General features: G+C 44.4%; 1 protein-coding gene and 1 long non-coding RNA gene across 2 annotated transcripts in view; both read right to left on the minus strand.

Annotated features, from left to right (window-relative positions):
* wwc1 (WW and C2 domain containing 1) overlaps positions 1–23692 on the minus strand; it is a 120799-nt gene that overhangs the window by 15090 nt on the left and 82017 nt on the right. Inside the window, exons 11-17 of the mRNA XM_008113249.3 lie at positions 21293–21828; positions 17948–18056; positions 15918–15998; positions 14704–14790; positions 6038–6230; positions 5332–5484; positions 5026–5126 (exon numbers count right to left, since the gene is read on the minus strand). Of these exons, the coding sequence (XP_008111456.2) occupies positions 5026–5126; positions 5332–5484; positions 6038–6230; positions 14704–14790; positions 15918–15998; positions 17948–18056; positions 21293–21828 (1260 nt within the window). The remainder of the gene's footprint in view (positions 1–5025; positions 5127–5331; positions 5485–6037; positions 6231–14703; positions 14791–15917; positions 15999–17947; positions 18057–21292; positions 21829–23692) is intronic.
* Positions 7517–14696, minus strand: LOC134296208 (uncharacterized). Its single transcript, XR_010002828.1, has 2 exons — positions 14157–14696; positions 7517–7732 (listed from the first exon to the last, which is right to left on the minus strand). It is a non-coding gene; the product is annotated as an uncharacterized LOC134296208 (long non-coding RNA).

The raw sequence follows: 23692 nt of genomic DNA on the forward strand, positions 1-23692 counted from the left end.
GAGAGCAGCGAGGTAGGATTTCATCGAGGCCAGAGAAAGTTGACGATCCGCAAGAGAAAGTAGGAAGTCCAGAACTAGCGGGATCGAAGTGGAAAAGGGATCGACGTCTCGGTCCCGAAGGAAAGTTTGAAATTTAGCAAGCTTGTAGGCGTAGGCCCTTGACGTAGCCGGCTTATGAGCAGCACGGAGGATCGCCTGCAGGTCCGGGTGGAGAGAATTTATGGAAGTATCCTCCAAGCCGTTAGATGTAGGAACGGAACGTCGGGGTGGAGCACCTGCCCCTTCTGCGAAGATAGGAGATGAGGGAGAGTCGGAAGAGTGCGAGGGGACCCCACGCACATCCGGAGTAGAGTTGGGTACCATGGTTGGCGTGGCCATGCAGGGGCTATCAGGATGGCCGATGTCGGCGTCAGATAGAGTCTCTCTATCACTCTCGAGATCAGAGGGAAAGGAGGAAAGAGGTAGACGGGTTCGAGAGTCCAGTCGAGAAGAAATGCGTTTCCGAGACAGCCTGGAGCCGAGTTTGGAGGGAGTCTCGCACCGAAGCGAGGGAGCTGAGCGTTCGAGGGGGAGGCAAAAAGATCTAGGGTTGGCCAACCCCAGTCGTCGAAGACGGATTGCAGGACTTCGGGATCGAGACGCCACTCGTGGGGGGAAGTCGTTATTCTGCTTAGAGAGTCCGCTAGCGTGTTTTGGGCACCCGGTAGGTGAACCGCTGAGAGGGTTATGTGTCTCGCTATGCACCATAGCCAGATATCCATTGAGAGAGCCTTGAGCTTCCTCGAGCCCGTACCTCCTTGTTTGTTGATGTAGTACATGGCTACTATGTTGTCTGTCTGGATTAGGACAGTCTTGTGGGGAAGAAAGCGAGCAAACTCTTGGAGAGCTTTGAAGATTGATAATAGTTCTAGAAAGTTTATGTGGTGAGACTTCTCTTGGGCGGACCAAAGGTCCCTGACAGTGAGGTCCGACATGTGAGCTCCCCACGCGAAATTGGAGGCGTTGGTCGTGATGGTGACTGACGGAAGTGGGGAATGGAAGGGAAGTCCCACACAAACATTCGCCGGGTCCTGCCACCAACGAAGGGAGAGGCGAACTCGGTCCGGTACCGTGAGAAACATCAAGCTCGGGTGCCAATGGGGTTTGAAAGTGTCTATGAACCATCTTTGAAGAGGTCTGAGACGCAGCCTGGCGAAAGGGGTGACCATGACTGTGGAGGCCATATGACCCAGGAGGACCTGGACAGAGTGGGCTCGAACCCTGCGGTTGCGAAGGAGGAGAAGAAGGTGTTGCTGAAGGGCTAGGAACCTGTCCTTCGGCAGAGAGGCAGTTTCCGCGAGGGAGTTGAAGAGAGCCCCGATGAAGCGGATTTCTGTGGCCGGGAGGAGCTGGGATTTTTCAGTGTTCAACTGAAGGCCCAGCCGTTGTAGAAGAGAGAGAGTTTGAGAGACGTGGATTTGAAGGGACGAGGGGTCGGATGCGACAATCATCCAATCGTCCAGATAAGGGAAGATCATTATGCCCTGTTTTCTTAGATGCGCTGCCACAACAGCAACCACCTTCGTGAAGACCCTTGGGGCCGTAACGAGGCCGAAAGGGAGAACTGTGAACTGGTAAGATTGTCCCAGGAGCTTGAAGGAGAGGAAGCGTCTGTGGGATCGGCGTATCGAGACGTGGAAATACGCGTCCCGTAAATCTATAGAGGCAAAGTAGTCTCCGTGTCGGAGTATTGGAAGAATGGAGGCCACCGAGACCATTCGAAATTTTGAAGGCAGAATGAAAAGGTTTAAGGCCCGTAGGTCGAGGATGGGCCGAAGACCTCCGCCCCAATTGGGAACCGTGAAGTATCTCGCGAAGAAACCTCAAGTGTCCTGCCCGGAAGGAGAAGGCCGGATTGCGCCCTTCGCTAGAAGGGAGTCGACCTCGGAGCATATCTCCGGTGAAGGGTCGGTGTGGAGGACGTGACCCGTGGGGGGCAAGGTTTCGAATTCCAAGGCGTACCCATTGACAATGCGGAGAACCCAGGCATCTGAGGTGATAGACTCCCATTCGTGGTAGAAAGGAGCTAGACGATCGCAAAAAGTGCAGAGAGGAGAGTTCGGGTCGGAGCTTAAGAAAGGCATGACAGTGGCAGTAGTAGCGAAGGTAGAAATGGCCCCGGGAGAGTGGGCGTCAGGCCCGTCGTTGGGGCTGTGGCATAGCTGTAGCACATTTGCCTCGATTTTTCGGGACATGATGCTGACGGCGAGGCTGTTGCTGATGACTGTGCTGACTCGAGCTCGACGAACGTCGAAACTGTTGGTGACGAAAAGGCTGAGGGAAACAACGGTATCTTTGAGGGAACCATCGGGTCCGTTGAGCCTGGGGCTGATCGGTGCCACACTTCGCTGCGAGGATCTTGAAGTCATGGTTGGACTTCAATTTGTCATCAGTTCCTGAGTTAAAAAGTCCCAGGGTGTCGAAGGGGAGGTCTTCGATCACTTGTCGAGAGGAGGTAGAAAGACCTGAGGATCTAAGCCATGCATGTCGTCTGATCGCAACCGTGTGGGCAATCATCTTTCCGGCGGTATCGCCGGTGTGCTTCGCCATTTGGATTTGATGGTGTGCAAGGGAGTCCGCCTCCTGCTGGAGGGTTGAGAGAACTGAACAGTCTTCGTCAGAAAGTTTGGCGAAGAAAGGCTCCTTTTCCCAGAGGATCTGTTGATACGCGCCCATATAGGCTCTGTAGTTTGCCATGCAGCAAAGGAGCAGAGCACCGGCATACAGCTTCCGGCCTACTGCATCAAATCTCTTACCCTCCCTGTTGGCAGGAGAGTTAGACTGTCGACCCGAGGATTGGGAGGCTTTCATTACCATGGAGTTTGGGTCGGGGTGATGCTTGAGCCATTCCAAGGCTTCATCATCGGTTCGGTACCAGGCCTCTATTTTTTTAGAGGTTGGAGATATCGAAGATGGGGTCTTCCAAGATGCCTGGATTACGTCCAGGAGGTAAGGAAGAAAAGGCAGCAAAGTGGCTGGCAGGGCTTGAGCTTGGACCCTCTTGAAGACGGGGTCGGTGACGGCTTTTGAGGTTTGTTTAATTTCCATCCCCAGAGCGTCTGCCATTCTAACCATTTGGTCAGAGAAAGCCCGGATATTATCCGTTGGGGAAGGCGGGTCGACCTCGTAGGCGTTGTGAGGTGGAGAGAGGTCGAGGCCGAGGGAGACGACTGAGGCCGAGAGGATCGACTCGGGGTGTTCGATGTCGAGGTCATCCTCCTCGGCCCCTTGAGGGGACCGGGGAGGAGAAACAAGTGCAGAGTCCTGTTGAGGTATCACCTCAAGAGCAGCAGCGGGCTGTGCGCGAATGTCCTTGGAAGCAGAGGCCTGGACAGCACGAAGCAGAGGCCTGCCTACCCCTCTCAGGTGTTTGAGCCAGAGGGAAAAGTTCTTGTCGAGCCTGAGGGTGCGAGGGCGCTGGCTGAGGAACTTTAATGACTGTCCTGACCGACCGGTCGGGAGAGACTTGAGCGCCCGCATCCGAGGACTGACCATGAGGAGAAGAACGGAGGAGTTTTGCCAGTTAGATAGGGGAGGATCTCCTTGAGGAGGCCACGGAAGAGGGGACGTCCTTCTTAGAAGAAGCGGAGGAGGAGGACCTCTGCGTCATTCGCCTCTTGGCTGGAGGTTGCTTCGACGCGACCCTTATCGCTTTTCCCGGCGTCGGTGGAATCGGGCACACAGCTGCCGAGTCAGATTGGGCTCGCCTGGATTCCTCCTGGGACCTCTTAAAGACAATTTTCATGGCGGAAGAAGATGGCAGCGAAGCTAGACAGGATCGAGTAGAAATGGACGAAGCCATAGAACTCGAAGTCGATGAGGGGCCCATTTTGCCCAACCTGGTCGAAACAGTGGCTGTAGTCACCGTGCAGGGTGGTTTGGTTGGTTTAGCCCTCGAAGTCTTCGAGGCCTTGGACGATACCGACGGAGAAGGCCTAGACGCCATTGAGGCTGAAGTGGAGGTAGAAGCTTCAGGAGCAAGAGTCTTCTCGTAGAGAGCTGCTCGAAGTCTCGCAGCCCTATTCCTTCGAGCCTGAGCTGTAAAGGCCAGGCAAAAATGGCAGGTACCGACGACGTGACTTTCACCAAGGCAGAAAAGGCACTTAGCGGGGCCGTCGGAATCTGGAATTTTAGCGGCACATTGAGTGCACCGCTTGAAGCGCGTAGTCGATATAGGAACGAAGAGTCCGAAGTGAGCTTTGCGGCGGAAAAAAAGGAACTGGGGAGTGAGCGCGGAGGGCACCTCTTATACCCTTTGGGGAGAGGGGCGGGGTTACCGCCAAATTTCAAACTTCAGCTTGGAAGAGTATCCATTGGAGCCTGCGCAGGTGCAGTCTCTCCATTAGTGTGCATTCACAGAATACACAAAGAAAAATAAATAATAATAATAATAATAATAATAATAATAATAATAATAATAATAATAGTGCGGTTTTCTGGCATTGTATATTTCTGCCGCTTCTGTGACTGTTCATTTGTATTTGGATTCCGTAGCCCACTTGTCAATGGATATCCAGAATCAGCAGCATCCACCGCAGTCCTTTTTATCCTGGGCGACGACCGAGCCAGTATAGACTTCGTTTTGGTTTGATTCTCCATAATGCTAATGGTTTAGGTGCTCTTAGTTCTGCTCCTCAGCTGACATTGACAAAATTACGATCTGTCAACTGCAAAAGGCCACCCTACTGGGATCTGCACGTATCATCCGAAAATACATCACACAGTCCTAGACACTTGGGAAGTGTTCGACTTGTGATTTTGTGAAACGAAATCCAGCATATCTCTCTTGTTTGCTGTGTCATACAATAAAGTAATAATAATAATAATAATAATAATAATAATAATAATAATAATAATAATGATGCAATACTTTTTGACCACATGGCACTACCTTTAATTTAAACCTGTTCTCATTAACACAATCATAAAAGGCTACAGAAAGCACAGCACCAAAGTCCTGCAGTACAACAGCTTTATGCCACTCACCAGCTCTCTCCACTAAGTAAAGTGCTTCTGCTTTCTTCTAATTTTTTCTCTACTGCTTCTAGTTCAACAGCCGTCTGTTCCAGCAGTGCAGATACAGAGTCCTGTAGAGAATGAGTTAATGATACTATTACTTCTTATGTCCATTAAGTTTCACCAAACTGAGAAAAGTGTGTATTACCAGCTTGCTGCATAGTTCAAGCCAAATTCCTATCATCATGCTTCCATTGAGTTATTCAATTTCAGCCATGCAAGTCTTTCATATCATACTGAGGCTTGTGGGAAACATCTTTAATCACCAGCCCTTACCATTTTCTCACTACAGGGTAGTTTGGAGCAGAGATCCTCTTGCTTATTTTCACTGCTTTGCCTCTGCAGGTATTTATAGCTGAGAAGGTTATACCAGCGTGTTGACCTCTCACCAGATCTGCAAATCTCAGCAAGACTAATTTGTGCACCTCCCTGAAGAAATTAGAAACAATAATGGGCAACTTCAGAGCATTTAAATGACAACAAAAATAAATGCTGGGAGAAATACACAACCTTAAGCAACATGTGCAATTTTCTTTCCCTTAAAATGTGTTTTACCCAAATAATGATTTCTATCTTTAGTGAAAATACATTAAGTGGAGGTTTAAAAAAAATCTAAGAACTATACAGAAACTCTAGTTTCTACCAGCTAAAATGTCAAATCTAAATACTAAGGTTTGGTCTTGGACCTTGTATTAGCCATGTCCGCTTCTACTAGCCCAGGCCCTGTCTTATAGCAATGGGGGTCTCCATTCACTAGGCTCTTCAGTCAGATATTCATGATTCCCTTCTCCACTCTTCCTGTGCCACAACTCTCTCTGCACCTCCCCCCCATTCAGCATGACATCCTGACCTTTTGTAAAGCATTGCCAAGGCAATGGAAGGGTTGCTATGGAAAGGAAGAGGGATTCAAGTCTACTAAACCAGTTTCACACATCCAGATCTGGACCCAGCCTTAAAAACATGAGTAAAGTTGAACACTAACCAAGGATTCCTCAAGATGGCATTTATCAACAGCACAGACATCAACTCTTAGTGTCTTCTGTCGTAAAACAGAGTGAGGGATTGCAACACAAAATAATTCATTGAATATGAGATTGTCTGATGTCTCCATGGGTCTTGTGCGGAACAAACAGCTTGTGCTTTCAGAAGAAGGAAGAACAGCCACCCGAATGCTCCTGTTGAAAAAGTATTAGAGTAATGCTGGGTAAGGCATTGGTCTCATGCATTGTGGAAATATTGAATAACATCTGCATACTCTCCACTCATTTACTAAGATTTTGAAACTTTGTTTTGTTTAAGCAAAGTTCTGTTGGAATTATTTTTTTATTATTTTCCAAACACCACTGTCAAGTTTGGACCTATTGCAAGGTTTTTGTAATAGAACTGAGTTTATAATTAAGTCATTTCCAAGGCCCAGGATTATATAAGAACAAGATGTAGTTGGGAGAAGGTATGTTAACACATCCCGTCTCCCCCTTGGATTCCTTTCCCCATCATTTGCAGAGAGATAGGGATCTTCCAGATTGGTACAAAGAAGTGAGAGTTCTTGTGAGATAACTTTTTATCTGTCCCTGTAAAAGGCGATGGGAGGGAAAAGGGGAAATGAAGAAAGCTTTGTAACATTGTAGGCAAACTGATTACATAAGCTAACAAGCATTTTTCATCAGATATAATTTTAGATCATTCTTATAGAGTTTTTTTGCACTGAATTCACGTTTGTGTTTATATGCAGAGTTTTTGCAATGGGGCTAATTGGATAATTAACGCATTTACACACTAATATCAATTAGATTCTGTCGATATCAGTGCGTAAATGCATTAATTATTCCATTAGCTGCATCGCAAAAACTACAAGTCAGAGAGAAAAAATAAACACAAATCTGAATTCAGCACAAAAAACTATATGATCTGAAATTATATCTGATGAAAAATACTTGTTGCCTTGTGTTACACAAATATGATGTGAAATGTGCACACTTTACAGTAGTCCACTGTAATGTACCAACTTTTAAAAAGTTGATGTGATAGAAAAAAGACATATTTAAACTCAGCATAAAATTGAATTTAACTGTGCTACTTTCATTTCTGATTATTACAAAAAAAATTGATTTTGTTGGCTTGTGTTCTCATTTCGTGACACATTAGGAAATTTAGTCACTCAACATTCTGATCTATTCAGTGTTTTTGTTTTCCTGTTGGCTCAAAATGTCAGGCCCAGTATTGACATGCTTTCTTTTTAAAGGAACAATGCTTCCAAAATCCATTATGTAAATTATAAGGAAATAACTATGCCTAACTTGATATCCAACTAACCAAGTTGATTTCGCTGCTCTTTCCAATACACACCAAATATGCATCAACATATAAATGCATCAGAGTGGTCAGAATGATTCATTGCAGTGATACATTGCAGCTGCTCTCCAGCCTGTGCCACAGCCCGAGCCCTCTAATGATGTGTTAGGATACCTGATATACTTTCCCCAGGTTAGTGCAGGGAAGTGGAGGCAGTCATTGGTGCAACAAAAAAGGTTGTTGGCTCCAGGCTGCCTATTTCTTTTGCAGAAGGGCAAGAGGTGTCCTTGCAGGTGGAAGAGTAACTTCACTTCAATTATTGTTCCTCCCACTCCCTACTACTATCAAAAGCCAGACATTTGAGAAGTAAGCAGGTGAGTGCCACCTGTGATGAACCATGGGCCTTGTAGTCCTGCTCAGGACATTGTAATTCCTGATGAAGATGAAAACTTGGGTTTTTTACCTTCCCAGTCTGAACTGGATTCCTCTCAGCCAGATCTTTCCCAGGCAGATCTGGAAACCTTGCACCTGCAAGAAAGTTGTGCCCCAGAAGTATGTCAAACAACCCCAGAGCCTACTTCTCCCGTGTTCTTGCGCCGGGAGTTTTGTAAACAACAGAGAAGTTTGGATTCAGCTTCGCGCAGGAGTGCGAGGATAGCAGCTAAGAATGTTGCCAATTAACATTGGTTCTCGTGAGAATCTTTAAGGAGTTTAACATCTGGTCTCAGAGTTTAGCTTTCGTTTCTGATTCCCAGAGAATCGCTTTGGTGAGAAAGTTGGACTCTATATAGGTGTTTTGCCCGCGTAGCAACTTCGCGGAGTCAATTCGTCAGCCTACGGAGCGAGTTGTGTCTGGACAGCGCGCTCCGATTCAAGCCTCGCTTCAGCTCAAGCCTTGCCTTGCTATCCAGCCTTCGCCTTGCTTCCCAGCCTTGTTTACCTACGGACTTTGCCTTGTTTCCCAGGACTAATCCTTGCCTTGTTTCACGGATTTTACCAAGTTATTCCACGGACCTTGTTCTTGTTCTTAGTTACCTTGTTCCACGTTCCAGCCTTGTTTCAAGTATCAAGTTATTTCCTAGCCACGCTCAAGTTTTATGGACTAAAGGACCTTGTCATCTCCCCTCACTTTGCTTGGCAAGTGAGTGTTTCGGTTATTGGATTACAACTTTGGACCTTAATATTTCTTATTGGACATTGCTTTTTTGGACTAATTCTGACCTTTCCTGAAGGGTCTAATTCTGGACTATTTTCTACACTTGTTTTTATTAACTTTATATATTCCTTCAATAAAGATATTAGTTAGATTCTGGCCTCTGTGTATGGTTATTGGTGCCTCTGCTGCCTGGGTCGTGACAGTTTGACTCCGCCACCCATAAGCACCAACTAACCGAGGCCAGGATGTCTACCGGAGCCGCGCCGGCTGGACAGCCGCTCAGCTACACCATCAGCAAGGACGAAGTGGACCGCATCCGTGACAGACTCAACGCGCAGGATGGAGAAATAAAAGGGTTGAGGGAGCGCGGAGTTCGCCTCCCGGCCATGGCGTTGCCTACCAAGTTTTCTGGAGAAGCTGCTAAGGTTCATGTTTTCCGCCGCCAATGTCAAGCTTATCTAGAGGCCCGTGATGCCGAGTTTCCCCAAGAAGACATCAAGGTGGCGTGGGTCTACAGTCTTCTAGACGGACCAGCGGCTAGCTGGGCGACGGCCCTGTTTGATCAAGCCTCCCCCCACCTAAGTTCAGCACAACGCTTCTTGGATCACCTTAAGGAGACCTGGGGAATCGAGGACAATTTGGAGGCAGCCGGTCACAAACTCCGGCGCCTCCTTCAAGGAGACAGACCCATGTCTCAGTACATAGCCGAGTTCCGCGTGCTGGCCCACAACACCGGCTGGAACGATGTAGCCCTCAGAGGACAATTTCGGGAGGGTCTCAACATTGAAATGCTGGAAGAAATCTCCAAGGTGGATCCTCCCCAGACCCTCGAGGCACTCATTGATCAATGTTTACGGGCTGAAGTCATGATTGCCAACAGGAAACAATGGGTTCGAGGCCAGGGTGGTAGAGCCGGGGCAAAACCCCCCGCTCCCGCCAGCGTTCAGCCACGTCCGGTGTGGAGACCCCCGCCGCCAACCCCATACCCCAGAGGAGGCGAGGAGGTGCCGATGCAGTTGGGCAATGTGCGTCCCAGACTAGATGCCGCCGAGAAGGCCCGTCGTCAACGCTTGAACCTCTGCTGGTACTGCGGGAACGGGGGCCACTTCGCCAGAGAGTGCCCAGCCAAAGGGAAGCCTGCCGCCCGTCTTGCGGCGGCGTCCTCCACGGAGTCGAAGGCGTCTGAGCCGACTGGCACACAGCCGGCGGGGGAAGCCAACGACCGGGTGTAGAGAGGCTCGCCAACCCGGTCAAAAAATCCATCCAAGAGCCGCCAACCGGGGTCCTGTTCCTTCTCGTGGTCACATTATGGTCAGCAAAAAGGGGACCCGTCATGATCCACGCCATGATAGACTCTGGAGCTACCAACAATTTCATCGATAGAGAGTATGCCGACTCTCTGGGATTACAATATCATGATTTCAAGAATGCCCGTGTGGTGCAAGCCATAGACGGCCGTCCCCTCAAGACGGGCCCCGTAAGCCAGTGGTCGGAACCCACCAGGATGTGGATAAGGGAACATATGGAAGAGATTTCCTTCTTTGTTACCGAGGTTCCCCATTTCCCTGTGATTTTGGGAATTCCATGGCTGACACTCCACGACCCTAACATCTCCTGGTCCAACAGAGAACTGCAGTTTGCTTCACCGTACTGCCAAAACCATTGCCTCGTAGCCAAGGTATGCCATGCCACAGACTCCGAGCCCATCATCACCTTGCCAAAGAAGTACTCCGAGTACTGGGATGTATTCAATGAGAAAGAAGCCGAAAAATTACCCCCTCATAGACCTTATGACTGTGCCATTGACCTGGTGGAGGGGGCCCCGATCCCGCGAGGACATCTCTACTCCCTGACTGAACCAGAGCAAGAAGCTCTCAGGGAATTCTTAGAGACAAACCTTCGCAAGGGGTTCATCAGACCCTCTCAATCCCCAGCCGCCTCCCCAGTGATGTTTGTGAAGAAGAAGTCAGGGGAATTACGCTTGGTGGTGGACTACAGAGCATTGAACAATATCACCAAGCGGAACAGCTATCCCCTGCCCTTAATCTCGGATCTACTGGACCGACTTCGAGGAGCCAAGGTCTACACCAAGCTGGATCTTCGGGGGGCTTATAATCTAGTTCGCATCAGAGAAGGGGACGAGTGGAAGACCGCCTTCCAGACTAAATTCGGATTATTCGAGTCCCGAGTTATGAATTTCGGTTTATGCGGAGCTCCCGCAACGTTCCAGCATTTTGTCAACGATATTTTTCAGGACTATCTAGACAGATTCTTGATAATCTACTTGGACGATTTTTTGGTGTTTTCCAGATCACAATCAGAACATGAGAACCACGTCAAAATGGTGTTGCAACGACTGCGGGATCATGGACTTTATGCCAAGCTAGAAAAATGCGCTTTTGATCTACAAGAGGTAGATTTCCTTGGCTACCGCATCTCGCCTCTAGGGCTTTCCATGGATCCAGCCAAAGTTTCAGCAGTATTGGAATGGCGGGCGCCAACTAACAAGAAGGAGGTGCAGCGTTTCTTGGGGTTCGCGAACTACTACCGCAAGTTCATTCCAGATTTTGCCCGCTGGTCCGACCCCATCACTAGCTGCATCCGTGGAAAGCAGCCTTTCCGCTGGACTGATCAAGCAGAGAAAGGGTTCCAGCAACTGAAGAAACTATTCACCTCCCAGCCAATTCTACAGCACCCAAATCCTGGAACCCCTTTTGTGGTGCAAGCGGACGCCTCTGATGTGGCAATTGGGGCTGTACTCTTACAACCGGTGGGAGATCACCTCCACCCCTGTGCCTTTTATTCTCGTCAACTAACCACACCAGAGAGGAATTACACCATTTGGGAAAAAGAACTACTGGCCATAAAGGCAGCCTTTGAAACTTGGAGACATTGGCTAGAAGGGGCCAAATTCCCCATTGAAGTCCACACTGATCATCGTAATCTAGAACATCTAAGAACTGCCCGCAAACTAAATCAGAGGCAGCAACGTTGGGCTTTATTCTTTGAACGTTTCAACTTCCAGATTCATTATGTGACCCCAGCTCAAACCAAGCAAGCAGACGCCCTGTCACGTAAACCGGAATACGCTGCAGGACGCAAGGAGACCTTTGAATCCCAACTGCTACAACCTGAGAACTTTGCCACGCTCACAGTGGGGAACACCAAATCCAGTCCCATTGGTTCAACTTCCCCTACTCCAGGACCCATCTGTGCTCAAGAAATCAGGGCTAGTCAGCAGGCAGATGCCTGGGCGCAGGACCAACTTCGCCAAGGTCTGCATTTTCCCTTTTCGCTTAAAGATGGGCTGCTCTGCTATAGAAATCATGTTTATATCCCACCCGGACCGGGCAGGGAAAAAGCGCTTCGTCTGTGTCATGACTGCAAACCAGCAGGACACTTCGGACTATTTAAAACCATGCATTTGATCCTAAGAGATTTTTGGTGGCCCAAGATCCGCAAGGATGTGGAAAAATATGTCAACACCTGCCCAGTATGCCAGCGCTCCAAGATACGAAGGGAGAAGCCCTCAGGGCTTTTGCACCCCCTTCCTACCCCATCTCGCCCATGGGAAATAATTTCCGCGGATTTCATCACTGACCTACCACCTTCCTGTGGATTCACCACGATCTTAGTGGTGGTGGACCTATTCACCAAGTTAGGCCATTTCATTCCCTGCGAAGGCCTTCCCACGGCCAAAGAAACTGCGGATCTATTTCTTCAGCATGTTTTCAGACTACATGGATTGCCCAAGAGTTTAGTCACAGACCGTGGATCTCAATTCACCTCTCGTTTTTGGAAGGCACTACAAAAACTATTGGGCATAGACTCTCGCTTATCTTCAGCTCATCATCCCCAAACAGATGGGCAAACGGAACGCACCAATGCCACTTTGGAGCAGTATCTTCGCTGTTATGTAAACTACCAACAGGACAATTGGGCTTCTCTGTTACCACTGTCTGAGTTTGCCTACAATAATGGAGTTCAAGCTTCTACAAAAGAAACGCCGTTCTTTGCAAACTACGGTTTCCATCCACGTTTCTTTCCCCCTGTCATTGAAACTTCAGAAGTTCCCGCAGCAGAGGATTGGCTGCAGGAACTCACAGCGGTGCAACAACTTTTACTCCAGCAACTGGACCAAGCCAAGGAGGACTATAAACGCCACGCTGACAAACACCGCCAGCCGGGCCCCGAAATCAAGGTAGGAGATCGGGTTTTCCTGTCCACTCGCTTTCTGCCCTCCCACCGCCCATGCCGGAAGTTAGATGCCCGCTTCATTGGCCCCTATCCAGTGGTGGCGCAATTAAACCCCGTGACTTTCAAACTCCAACTTCCGCGTTCAATGCGCATTCACCCAGTGTTTCACCGTTCCCTGCTCCTTCCGGCGGATGGTGTGCGTCCTGATACAGACCAACCGGCCCCCCCTCCTGTTTTGATGAATGGGGAGGAGGAGTTCGAGGTTGAGGACATTTTGGATTCTCGCTTTCATCGCCGCCGCCTACAATATCTCATTGACTGGGTGGGTTTTGGGCCTGAGGAACGCTCTTGGGAAGACGCCTCCACAGTCCATGCTCCTGATCTAACCCGTCGCTTCCATCTGACCTATCCCACCAAACCGCGACCTCGCGCCTCGGGGAGAGGGCCCCAGTTTGGGAGGGGCCCTGAGGAGGGGGATAGTGTGATGAACCATGGGCCTTGTAGTCCTGCTCAGGACATTGTAATTCCTGATGAAGATGAAAACTTGGGTTTTTTACCTTCCCAGTCTGAACTGGATTCCTCTCAGCCAGATCTTTCCCAGGCAGATCTGGAAACCTTGCACCTGCAAGAAAGTTGTGCCCCAGAAGTATGTCAAACAACCCCAGAGCCTACTTCTCCCGTGTTCTTGCGCCGGGAGTTTTGTAAACAACAGAGAAGTTTGGATTCAGCTTCGCGCAGGAGTGCGAGGATAGCAGCTAAGAATGTTGCCAATTAACATTGGTTCTCGTGAGAATCTTTAAGGAGTTTAACATCTGGTCTCAGAGTTTAGCTTTCGTTTCTGATTCCCAGAGAATCGCTTTGGTGAGAAAGTTGGACTCTATATAGGTGTTTTGCCCGCGTAGCAACTTCGCGGAGTCAATTCGTCAGCCTACGGAGCGAGTTGTGTCTGGACAGCGCGCTCCGATTCAAGCCTCGCTTCAGCTCAAGCCTTGCCTTGCTATCCAGCCTTCGCCTTGCTTCCCAGCCTTGTTTACCTACGGACTTTGCCTTGTTTCCCAGGACTAATCCTTGCCTTGTTTCACGGATTTTACCAAGTTATTCCACGGACCTTGTTCTTGTTCTTAGTTACCTTGTTCCACGTTCCAGCCTTGTTTCAAGTATCAAGTTATTTCCTAGCCACGCTCAAGTTTTATGGACTAAAGGACCTTGTCATCTCCCCTCACTTTGCTTGGCAAGTGAGTGTTTCGGTTATTGGATTACAACTTTGGACCTTAATATTTCTTATTGGACATTGCTTTTTTGGACTAATTCTGACCTTTCCTGAAGGGTCTAATTCTGGACTATTTTCTACACTTGTTTTTATTAACTTTATATATTCCTTCAATAAAGATATTAGTTAGATTCTGGCCTCTGTGTATGGTTATTGGTGCCTCTGCTGCCTGGGTCGTGACACCACCAGATTTATCTCCTGTTGTCACTAACCTTTCCACATAAAGATTTTCTTGCAATGTTGTCTCACCAGCACTGTCTCTATTATGGCATTACTATACTAATGGAGAAGATCAGTACCACTCAAGGGTCCACCAGCGATTCTCCTGTCATTTCACTCCTAATATAATTCACAGAATTTCAACAAGTGCTTGGTTTCTTTGCCTCTCAAGAGGCTAGACTGGTCCAAAAGCACTGATGGGTTTATGATTCTAGCACCTGAAACAATACATTATTGCAAAGTTTTTGTGTTTTGATGTCACTGAGAGAATATGGTGGTGGAAATGTTTCATGCTATGTCATTAAAAACAAAAGAGCAAATTCTGACACTGCAAATAATGAGTGTAGGATCTAACTAAATATGTACATGGAGATTTTTTTGTTGAGCTGACACATTAATATCATCAAAAATAATAGAATAATATAGCTGTGTCTGTATCTGTATAAAATAATTGATCAAGAAAGCCAGAGGGATGTTTCACAGGGCTTTATGGTATGCCATTTCACTTACTTACACTTTCTGGTCTTGCTGTGACAGCAGAGTAGGCACATTATTCACCTGTGCAATAAATATTGCAAACTGTTTATTTTTGTCATCATACCTGAATTGGAAAATAAGGAGAAAGGCTAGTTGTAGATGATAATAAAACGAGCCTAAAGCACATAAACATTTCTAAATATTCTAAAACTTTGTCAAAGTATCAGGCTTAACATCTGACATTTTTCTAAGGGTTAAGTTTACTTAGAAGTAGGATGAACAGAACACAGCAGGGATTACTTCTGAGCTCACATGCACAAACAGAACTGCAAAACTACAAACCATGTAATTCTGTAGGGCGTAAGAATATGTTAAAAAAATTAGGCAAGATAAAATTACTGTATCCTGCCCCAGTCAAACCAGAATTATTCTATATACTCATGTATAAGACTAGAAATGTTAGTAAAGAATAATCCCAAAATCATTTGTGAGGACTTATCCACAAGGTCAATTATGTTCTGTACCTTAATTCTTAAAACAAAAGAAGCCATCCCCTTCTCTGACTAGAGCGATAAAAGGTGAGAACTTAGACTATCCCAGGTGAAGCACAAAGAAGCACCAATCCTCTCTACTCCCTCTGCCGTGGCATCACTTTTGGTATTTTTGAGCGCCTGGGCAAGAAAATGGCTGTGGTGGCCAAGAGCAGTTGGCACCACAATGCAGTGCTGGTGCTTTCCCCTGTCTACAGAATGACCTTTGACTTATCTATGGGTCATATTAAAATCTATAATTTTGGCCTCCAAACCTTCCCTCGATTTATATACAAGTATACATGGTACTTCATTCAGGCATTCACCAGCCTTCCAGATTGGACTGTTGAAATGTGACTTAACTTCCTGTCCCTTCAAATGAACAAAATGTTAACACACTTCATCCCACCATGGTCTTAACAAGGTTATTCAGAGTAAGCAGCTAATTATTCAAGTTTTTTTTTTAAATGCCAACTATTTACATAAGGGATATTTAAAGGAGAAGACACCTGTATGCTAAAGCTTTATCAACAAGCCAGAAGTTTTTTTCATCAACACTACCTGAACTGTTCTACCTGAACTGACATCTGAAAGTGATGACATTAATGTCGACAGTGATACATACTTGCAGAGCATGAAATATTCCACTGTGGAGAAATGCCAAGAATTAATAAGGATACAAATTGAAAAGGGGGAGAGAAAGAGAAGCCACCTAGCTTACTTCATTGAAATCTGAACTTTAGCAGTCCTAGCTTCGTCTGCATCACTGTTGTCAAATAAAATGGTTTCTGACACACAAGGCCTGAAAAGACATCAAACATGTTTAAGTAGGCATAGCATTATTAAGTTCATGTGGAAAAGATTTTCCCCAGCACATAAACAGTTTAAGACAACACTTCAGAAGAGATTTAGCACAGGGAAACCCATTTAAAGTTGAACACAGAGCAGCAACCGCTGTTGGCACAAAGTGAATGTCAGACACCCTGCAGCATGGAGAGCTTGCTAAACAGGAACTCTGCCTTTCCTTTTTCTAAATAGCTGGCCCATGAAAAAGTACTCTTTGGCCAGAAGCTTTCTCGTTCCATCTCTTTTTCAATAAACAATGGACAAGGACATTGCAAAAGGGCATTCCCCACCCTGACCAAACTTCAAGAAGTGAAATAGGGAATTTTCCTTATGGCATCAGGAGGGAGAGGCAGTGGACTCAATGGATAATACCGTGTTTCCCTGAAAATAAGACAGTGTCTTATATTAATTTTTGCTCCCAAAGATGTGCTAGGTCTTATTTTTAGGGGATGTCTTATTTTTCCATGAAGAAGGATTCACATTTATTATATACTGTACAGTAGTTGTCATCATAAACCAGCATAACCAGACAAACTGTGAATCCTATCAAGACTTACTTGTTACTACCATTATTTCTATGTACAACAATCTATGGTACGTACATTTACCAATCCTGCATGCTCAGGTGTTCTGTTCAGCAGGCATGCTCCCAAACAAAAACTTTGCTAGGTCTTACTTTCGGGGGAGGCCTTATATTTAGCAATTCAGCAAAATCTCTACTAGGTCTTATTTTCTGGGGATGTCTTATTTTCGGGGAAACAGGGTATATAGGATATACGGGCTCTGGTAGCTGCGCAGGCATGTCACCTGCTGATGCTGGGGAGAAAAGAACCTTCAGAAGTAACAAGAGAACAAAACCTTGAACTACAAAAACAAACATACAAAAGCCCTTAAAGTAAATATTTCACCAAGTCAGGCAAAATTCCTGATTATTATCAAATTTACAAGGACTTCCAGATGTTTAGATTAATTCATTATGGTGACCACTTCATTTCTATACAGATATTTCTATCAATTATCTAGGAATTTTGATTACCTACATTTATTTATTTATTTATTACAACATTTATATCCCGCCCTTCTCACCCGAGAGGGGACTCAGAGCGGCTTACAATAAACACACATATAAAAATTATACAGTACACTATAAATCAGATTAAAATTATTAACTTACATCAACATTCATAAAAACATTCTAAAATACAAATGGGTGTGTTCAAGTTTAAAAGACTGGGTCTGTCAATTGAGTTCTGGCGTACATAATAATAATTAGCGCTGCTAATTCTTATTCGAAAGCCTGGCCCCACAACCAAGTTTTAACCTTCCTACGGAAGGATAGGAGGGAGGGAGCCTGCCTGACTTCACTGGGGAGGGCATTCCATAGGTGGGGAGCCACTACTGAAAAGGCCCTGTCTTCTTACCTATATGTATTCTATTATGTCTGCTTTAATTTTTTATAATTCTATGTCACGTCTGTGTTTTATGCCTAAGGCACTGTATAAGTACCGTTTGTAAGCTGCTTTGAGTCCCCCCCCCCCCTCGGGGTAGAGAAAGGCGGGATATAAATATGGTAAATAAATAATAAATAAATATTGCCACTATGTATTTTGAGCTTAATACTCTGATAATAATGCTGATTTTAGCATCAGGTGATTGACTTTTCATAATTAACACTCATGTTCTCTTGTTACCTCTGAAGAGCCCTTTCTTCTATGTTTTTCAGCTTCTCTGTGTTGGGTTTTAGATGCTGATGCTCACTCTTAAGGAACACACACACACACAAATAAATGTGGAGTCTTCCAGGAGTCAATTTCCCTTTCTAGGGGTAGATGTGTGGTTTTGTTCATTTCATCTGGGGTTATGTATATGAATTTTAATGTGCGATAACTTGGGCAGTGAGAATACCTTTGCACAGATGGTTCATACACTCCACTGTCTCCAGCCACTGACTCATCTGACACTGCAGCTGATACGCACGCTACTTTCAGTGCACCTCCTTCAACCATACCTATATCTAAATCAAATTAGAAGGGAGGAAAGTAAAAATAACATTAATAATTTCAACATGAGTTGGCTACATCAAGGAATATTTGCCATAATTATGACCAAGAAGAGGAAACAATGGTTCAGTTCAATGTAGGTCAAGTATTGTATATTAAGATCATGTAATCCACCACATTTAAAAATGTCAAAAACAGATGCCATTTGTCTGGAAGTTCTACAAAACAGACCAAAACATTGTCAAATATGAAAAAATTGATCAGCACAACTTATACTCTGACTATACCCTTTATGAAGCTAAATGCATCCTACTAACTAGAAATAATAATAATAATAATACATCTTTATTTATGCCTCGCCCCCTCTCCCTGAAGGGACTCGGGTGGCTTAAAACAAGTAAGCATACAAAAGTATGAGCGTACATGATAAACAACAATAGCAATAACCAAATTATCATTTAGTGCAATTTAAAATACCATAAATATTAATAAGTAACAGTTTAAAAACTATTTGACCTGTACAATCAATCCAGAAGCTAAAATTCACAACAGACAAGTGGAAATATTGGCAGTCCCCAAGTTATGAACAAAATAAGTTCTGTACATTTGTTCTTAAACTGAATTTGTATATAAATCAGAACAGGTACATTTTCAAAGTGTAACTCCAGCCAGATAGATAGATAGATAGATAGATAGATAGATAGATAAGTTTTGGAAAGCATATCATGTGGTGTTTGTTTTGCTGCCTGTTCCCCTGTTCAGAAGATTTCATGTCACTTTCTGTCCCTGTGATAATTGGACTTTGAAAAATTTGGCTTGTTGTGGAAACAAGGATTGGTGAGAAAGCTTCAGTGGAGACATATTTTCCCCATGATAACTCTTCCAGGAGTCAATTTCCCTTTCTAGGGATAGATTTCTCTTTCTTCCTGTTGTCTCACCTCCTTTTGTAATTATGAGTAGTTTGTAAGTCAAATGTTTGTAACTTGGGGCTGCCTGTACATGTCAGCTATAAGGCCTTGCATTGTGTTGATGGAAGTAAGGCAGTAGCCTTTTCTATAACCCACCTGAACACTTCTCACTGAATGTTATTAAAAGGCTGTTCAAGCTTATTTATATTAAGCTTACAGACCTGCAAGCTTTAATTTGCACTCTTGAAGGATGTCCGTTAGAAAGATTGTGAGATATTAACACAATAAAATGTTTTTCAATTTGAAAGCCCCGTTTTTTGAAATTTTATTTGTCTATTTACAATTTATCTGGAAGCATACATGCACAGTTGCATTCCATTGTCCATTTATTTAACTAGACACAGAAAGACTGGAGAGCAGCAAAGGCTTTGTAAAAGAGATTTCCCTAAAGAAGGTTGGGGGAGGAAGAGCGATTTGGGGGACTAGCTGTTTAGTTCTACTTACAGAAACATGTGAGAACACATGATCCCAGCAGGCCATAATGTTACTCAGTTGAGCAGTTTTTGCACTACTCTGAGCTGTGTGAGGAGAGCCTGAGGACTGGACACTTTCCTCATTACTGCCCTGAAATAAACTACCTGCGGTGATTATTTTGTCTGCTGACTGAATAACAACCCTAAATCACTTAATCTGCTTAGCGCCTTATCGTTTTCACTTCAACAGCCCCAGCCATTCTTAAAGAGCCCAGAAAAGTTAATATTAATTACCATCAACATCTAATGGGAATAATAACTACTTTATACTCCAAATACAAATGTATCCACTGCTTATAGAGATGGAGGGAAGAGCTCAGTCGATGATACTGAAGAGAAAACATCCCAATATCCGTCCCAGACCAAGAATCTATAACCCAGTTGTCTTATGTTAGTAAAACACTGTTCGCTTAATCGAATTTCACTAAATGTTCTTTCATGGAATAGGGGATAATTCTTTTTGATAGGTAGAATTAGGTGACCTTATCAAATTATATTTGAAAAGCTCCAAAATGGAACAAATACTAAAATTATTTATTCTTAATCAAACCTCAAAGTAACTGGATTCATAAACATAATGTGAACATCTTCTTTAGAATGCTTTCAGACAATCTACATAGGAATTTCATTGCTCCAAAAAGAGCCTAGTACTGTGCGAAAAGAATGCCTGTCTGAATCTATCAAAAAGACCAAAGAGGAGAATATGCAAAGTAAGAAAGCTAAGTGCCTTCACTGGAGCCAAAAGATGTGTGTAGTTCTATGCGTAGTTCTAGACCTGCAAACTTGTGGCCCTCCAGGTGTTCTGTACTTCAGCTCCCAGAATTCATAACCACTGAACAAGCTGGCTAGTGCTTCCTGGAGTTAGAGAACACTTGGAGGGCCACAGGTTGTGCAGGCCTGATGGACCAAATTAAAATGTGTGTGTGAATCTATGTACATGTGTGTGTGACAGAGAGATGGGTAACAATTCTGTTTTTACATTTCAAAAGTATGTACTCTTTTGAAAAACCAATACGCAAAGGTCATCTACTGCTCCAAGTACACTGGGTCTGCATTCCATTGTAATGAAAAACTGAAAGAGCCCAAGATCTGGACAATATTCTCAGTTGCCAGGAATCAGAAGAAAGTGCCACAAGAAGAACCATGCATTCCTCATATATTGCATTTTATATCTTTAGATAGCCAATGTGGTGTAGTGATTTGAGAACTGGATTACACCTTTGGAGAATAGGGTTCAAATGCCAGCTGTCATAGAAACCCAGAGAGTGACATTTGTAAGCCTCAGAGGGAGGCAAAGGCAAACCACCTTCTGAACAAGAAGACCCTGTAATAGGTTCACATTAGAATCACTAGAAGTTGGACTTAACAACAATATCATATGTTTGAGTTAGAATCTGTAGTAAGCCAATTTGAATGGTGTACCTTGACTTGAAGACAAGTATGGAGGGTTTGTTTTTGAAGGCTTTTCATAATGTATATCTATACCTCAGAACTCATTGTTATTGTGTGCCTTTCTGATCTATGGCAACCTTTAAATTAATCTACCACAGTCTTTTCTTGTCAAGATTGATTCAGAAGAGGTTTGCTTTTGCCTTCCTCTGACACTGAGAAAGTGTGACTTGTCCAAAGTCACTCAGCAAGGTTTTCCATGGCCAAGTGAGGATTTGAACCTGGTCTCCAGAGTCATAGTCCAACATTCAAACCACGAATGCATGCTGGCTCCCTCAAAACTCAATGCTTTGCTTAAAAAAATACTGTTTCAAAATAGAGAAGGGTGAATATATTGTAAGGGAGAAATAATCACCCTACCCTGCTCCAGGTGTTTGTCTCCAGTTCTCGATTCTTCTGTTCTGTACTTCCTGCCACTTCCAGTGTTTAAACTAAGTTCAGAGAAACCACTGTTTATTTCTGTATCATCAAAGTCCATGTGACTCATGAAGGCATCTCCTGTGAAGAATGGGTCCATCACTTGTGGAGAACAAGGTGGAGAGGGAGAAGAAAGGGATGATCTTGGGGATAAAGATGTCAGTGATTTTGGTGTGCCAGACAGGGATCTTAGGGCTTGTACACGGCTAGTGGCATCTGTCCTCTGAGTCTTTACAACCTCATTCTCATGGATAGTAGTGATGCAGCCAGAAGGCCGAAACCCAGCGGCTCTTTCCAAAAGAAAAAGGTCCATTTTGTTCTGGTAGTCAGAGTCCAGCTGTTCCAGCTGTTCACTAAATAGATCTGTAAAGCTGGCTGAGGTTGAAGAATCCTGGCTTGAGGCAGCCAGAGACCCCCTGCTTGATGCAAGAGAGCCAGGACTGCTGCCAGATGACAAGGAAAGCATGCTAGAAGACAGGCTGGAGACAATAATAATAAATGAGATAGGACAATTCATGCTTAGTTCAAGTGTTTCTAACAAATCCTAAGTCACAAAATCCATAGTGAACTGGGCGTTTTCTCCTAACCAAATCATAAAGACTTATTATCTGTTAGCCAAATATACCACAAAAGACTGTTGTGATGATAGAAGGGAGGGAACTACATCTATTTTCAAAATAGATGGCATTAAATAAAATAATAAATAACTGAATATTGAATAGATTTTGAAGGTTACAATCTCAAGAGATTCATTTCCTTTAACCCATAACCTTGTTTTGCCATGCAAAAAGCTATTGAGTCTATGATCTATGGTAAGATTTTTGGTATATGATTTCTCAGACTGTGTTTCTTACTATTTCAGGTTATTTTCTTTATATTCTTTTCATGTTGCTGTAACCACCAGTAATGGAAAGCATAAATGTATGCAGTATAAATGTTTTAAAAGGTAAGTTATTTTAAATAAAGAATGTGAAATTGTGAAAGCTTTCTGCAATCTTATTCACAATTGCTAACAAAAGGATTCTGAAAAGTACCGACTCTAGAATAAAATGATTAATAATAGTGTATTAATGATACAAACTTGAAATTCAGGATTATTTACTGCTTACAGCAAATTTTAACTAAACAATACCCAATCTGTTTCTCTATCACTTAGCTGAGCATACCGTGTAAGGAACTAGATTTCTCTGGTATATATATCAATGACAAGTTGATACATAAATGTTTAAATGGAATTAAATAAAAATTGACATACAGTAGAGTCTCACTTATCCAACACTCACTTATCCAACGTTCTGGATTATACAACGCAGTTTTGTAGTCAATGTTTTCAATATATCATGATATTTTGGTGCTAAATTCGTAAATACAGTAATTACTACATAGCATTAATGTGTAATGAACTACTTTTTCTGTCAAATTTGTTGTATAACATGATGTTTTGGTGCTTAATTTGTAAAATCATAACCTATTTTGATGTTTAATAGGCTATTTCTTAATCTCTCCTTATTATCCAACATATTCACTTATCCAACATTCTGCCGGCCCGTTTATGTTGGATAAGCGAGACTCTACTGTATTTTGGCAATGGAACGAACTGTCTAGAAAGTTGTGGGTCTTCTTCTCAGGATGGTTTCATAAAGAGGTCAGACAGCTAACTGCTGGGGATGCTCTAGCTCAGTGCTTTTCAACCAGTGGATCTCCAGATGTTTTGGCCTCCAACCCACATAAATCCCAACAGCTGGTAAACTGGCTGGGATTTCTGGGAGTTGTAGGCCAAAACACCTGGCGAGAACCTGTTGAAGACCCTGCCCTGAATAGGGCTTGCCATCTTATCACATTGAGAAATGTCCCAGTTGTAGAAAACCTTAGCCTCTTTTAAAGCATGGAGAGGCACTGAACTCATTGCATGAGTTAAACTACTTGTGGCTGTAATGCATAGCCCCCTCTCCTTGGTTGAAAAGAGGCAGAAGTGTCCTGAGAGGAGGGAACTCTGGCAATCAACCTCATCACATTGAGAAATTTCCCCCTCGTAGGATACTTCAGCCTATTTTCAAACATGGAGAGGCACAGAGCTCATCATATGTTCCAAGGTTGAAAAGAGGCAGAAATATCCTGAAAGGAGAGACCGCTGAACATGGGCCACCAATCAAGTTCAGAGCTCCTACCTCTTATCACACTTTATTCCCATGGTTATAATTGCAAAACAGGTAGGATGGGAACAATCCAAGTTTCTCATCCATTTTCATTGACCAACCATCAGCAGTCTCTTGTATCCAATGGGGTTTGATGCAAAACAGTAGAATCACATGGAAAGGAATGGCTTTAACCAGGATCACTGTC

The sequence above is a fragment of the Anolis carolinensis genome, chromosome 2 (assembly GCF_035594765.1).
Source record: "Anolis carolinensis isolate JA03-04 chromosome 2, rAnoCar3.1.pri, whole genome shotgun sequence".
NCBI lineage: Eukaryota > Metazoa > Chordata > Lepidosauria > Squamata > Dactyloidae > Anolis > Anolis carolinensis.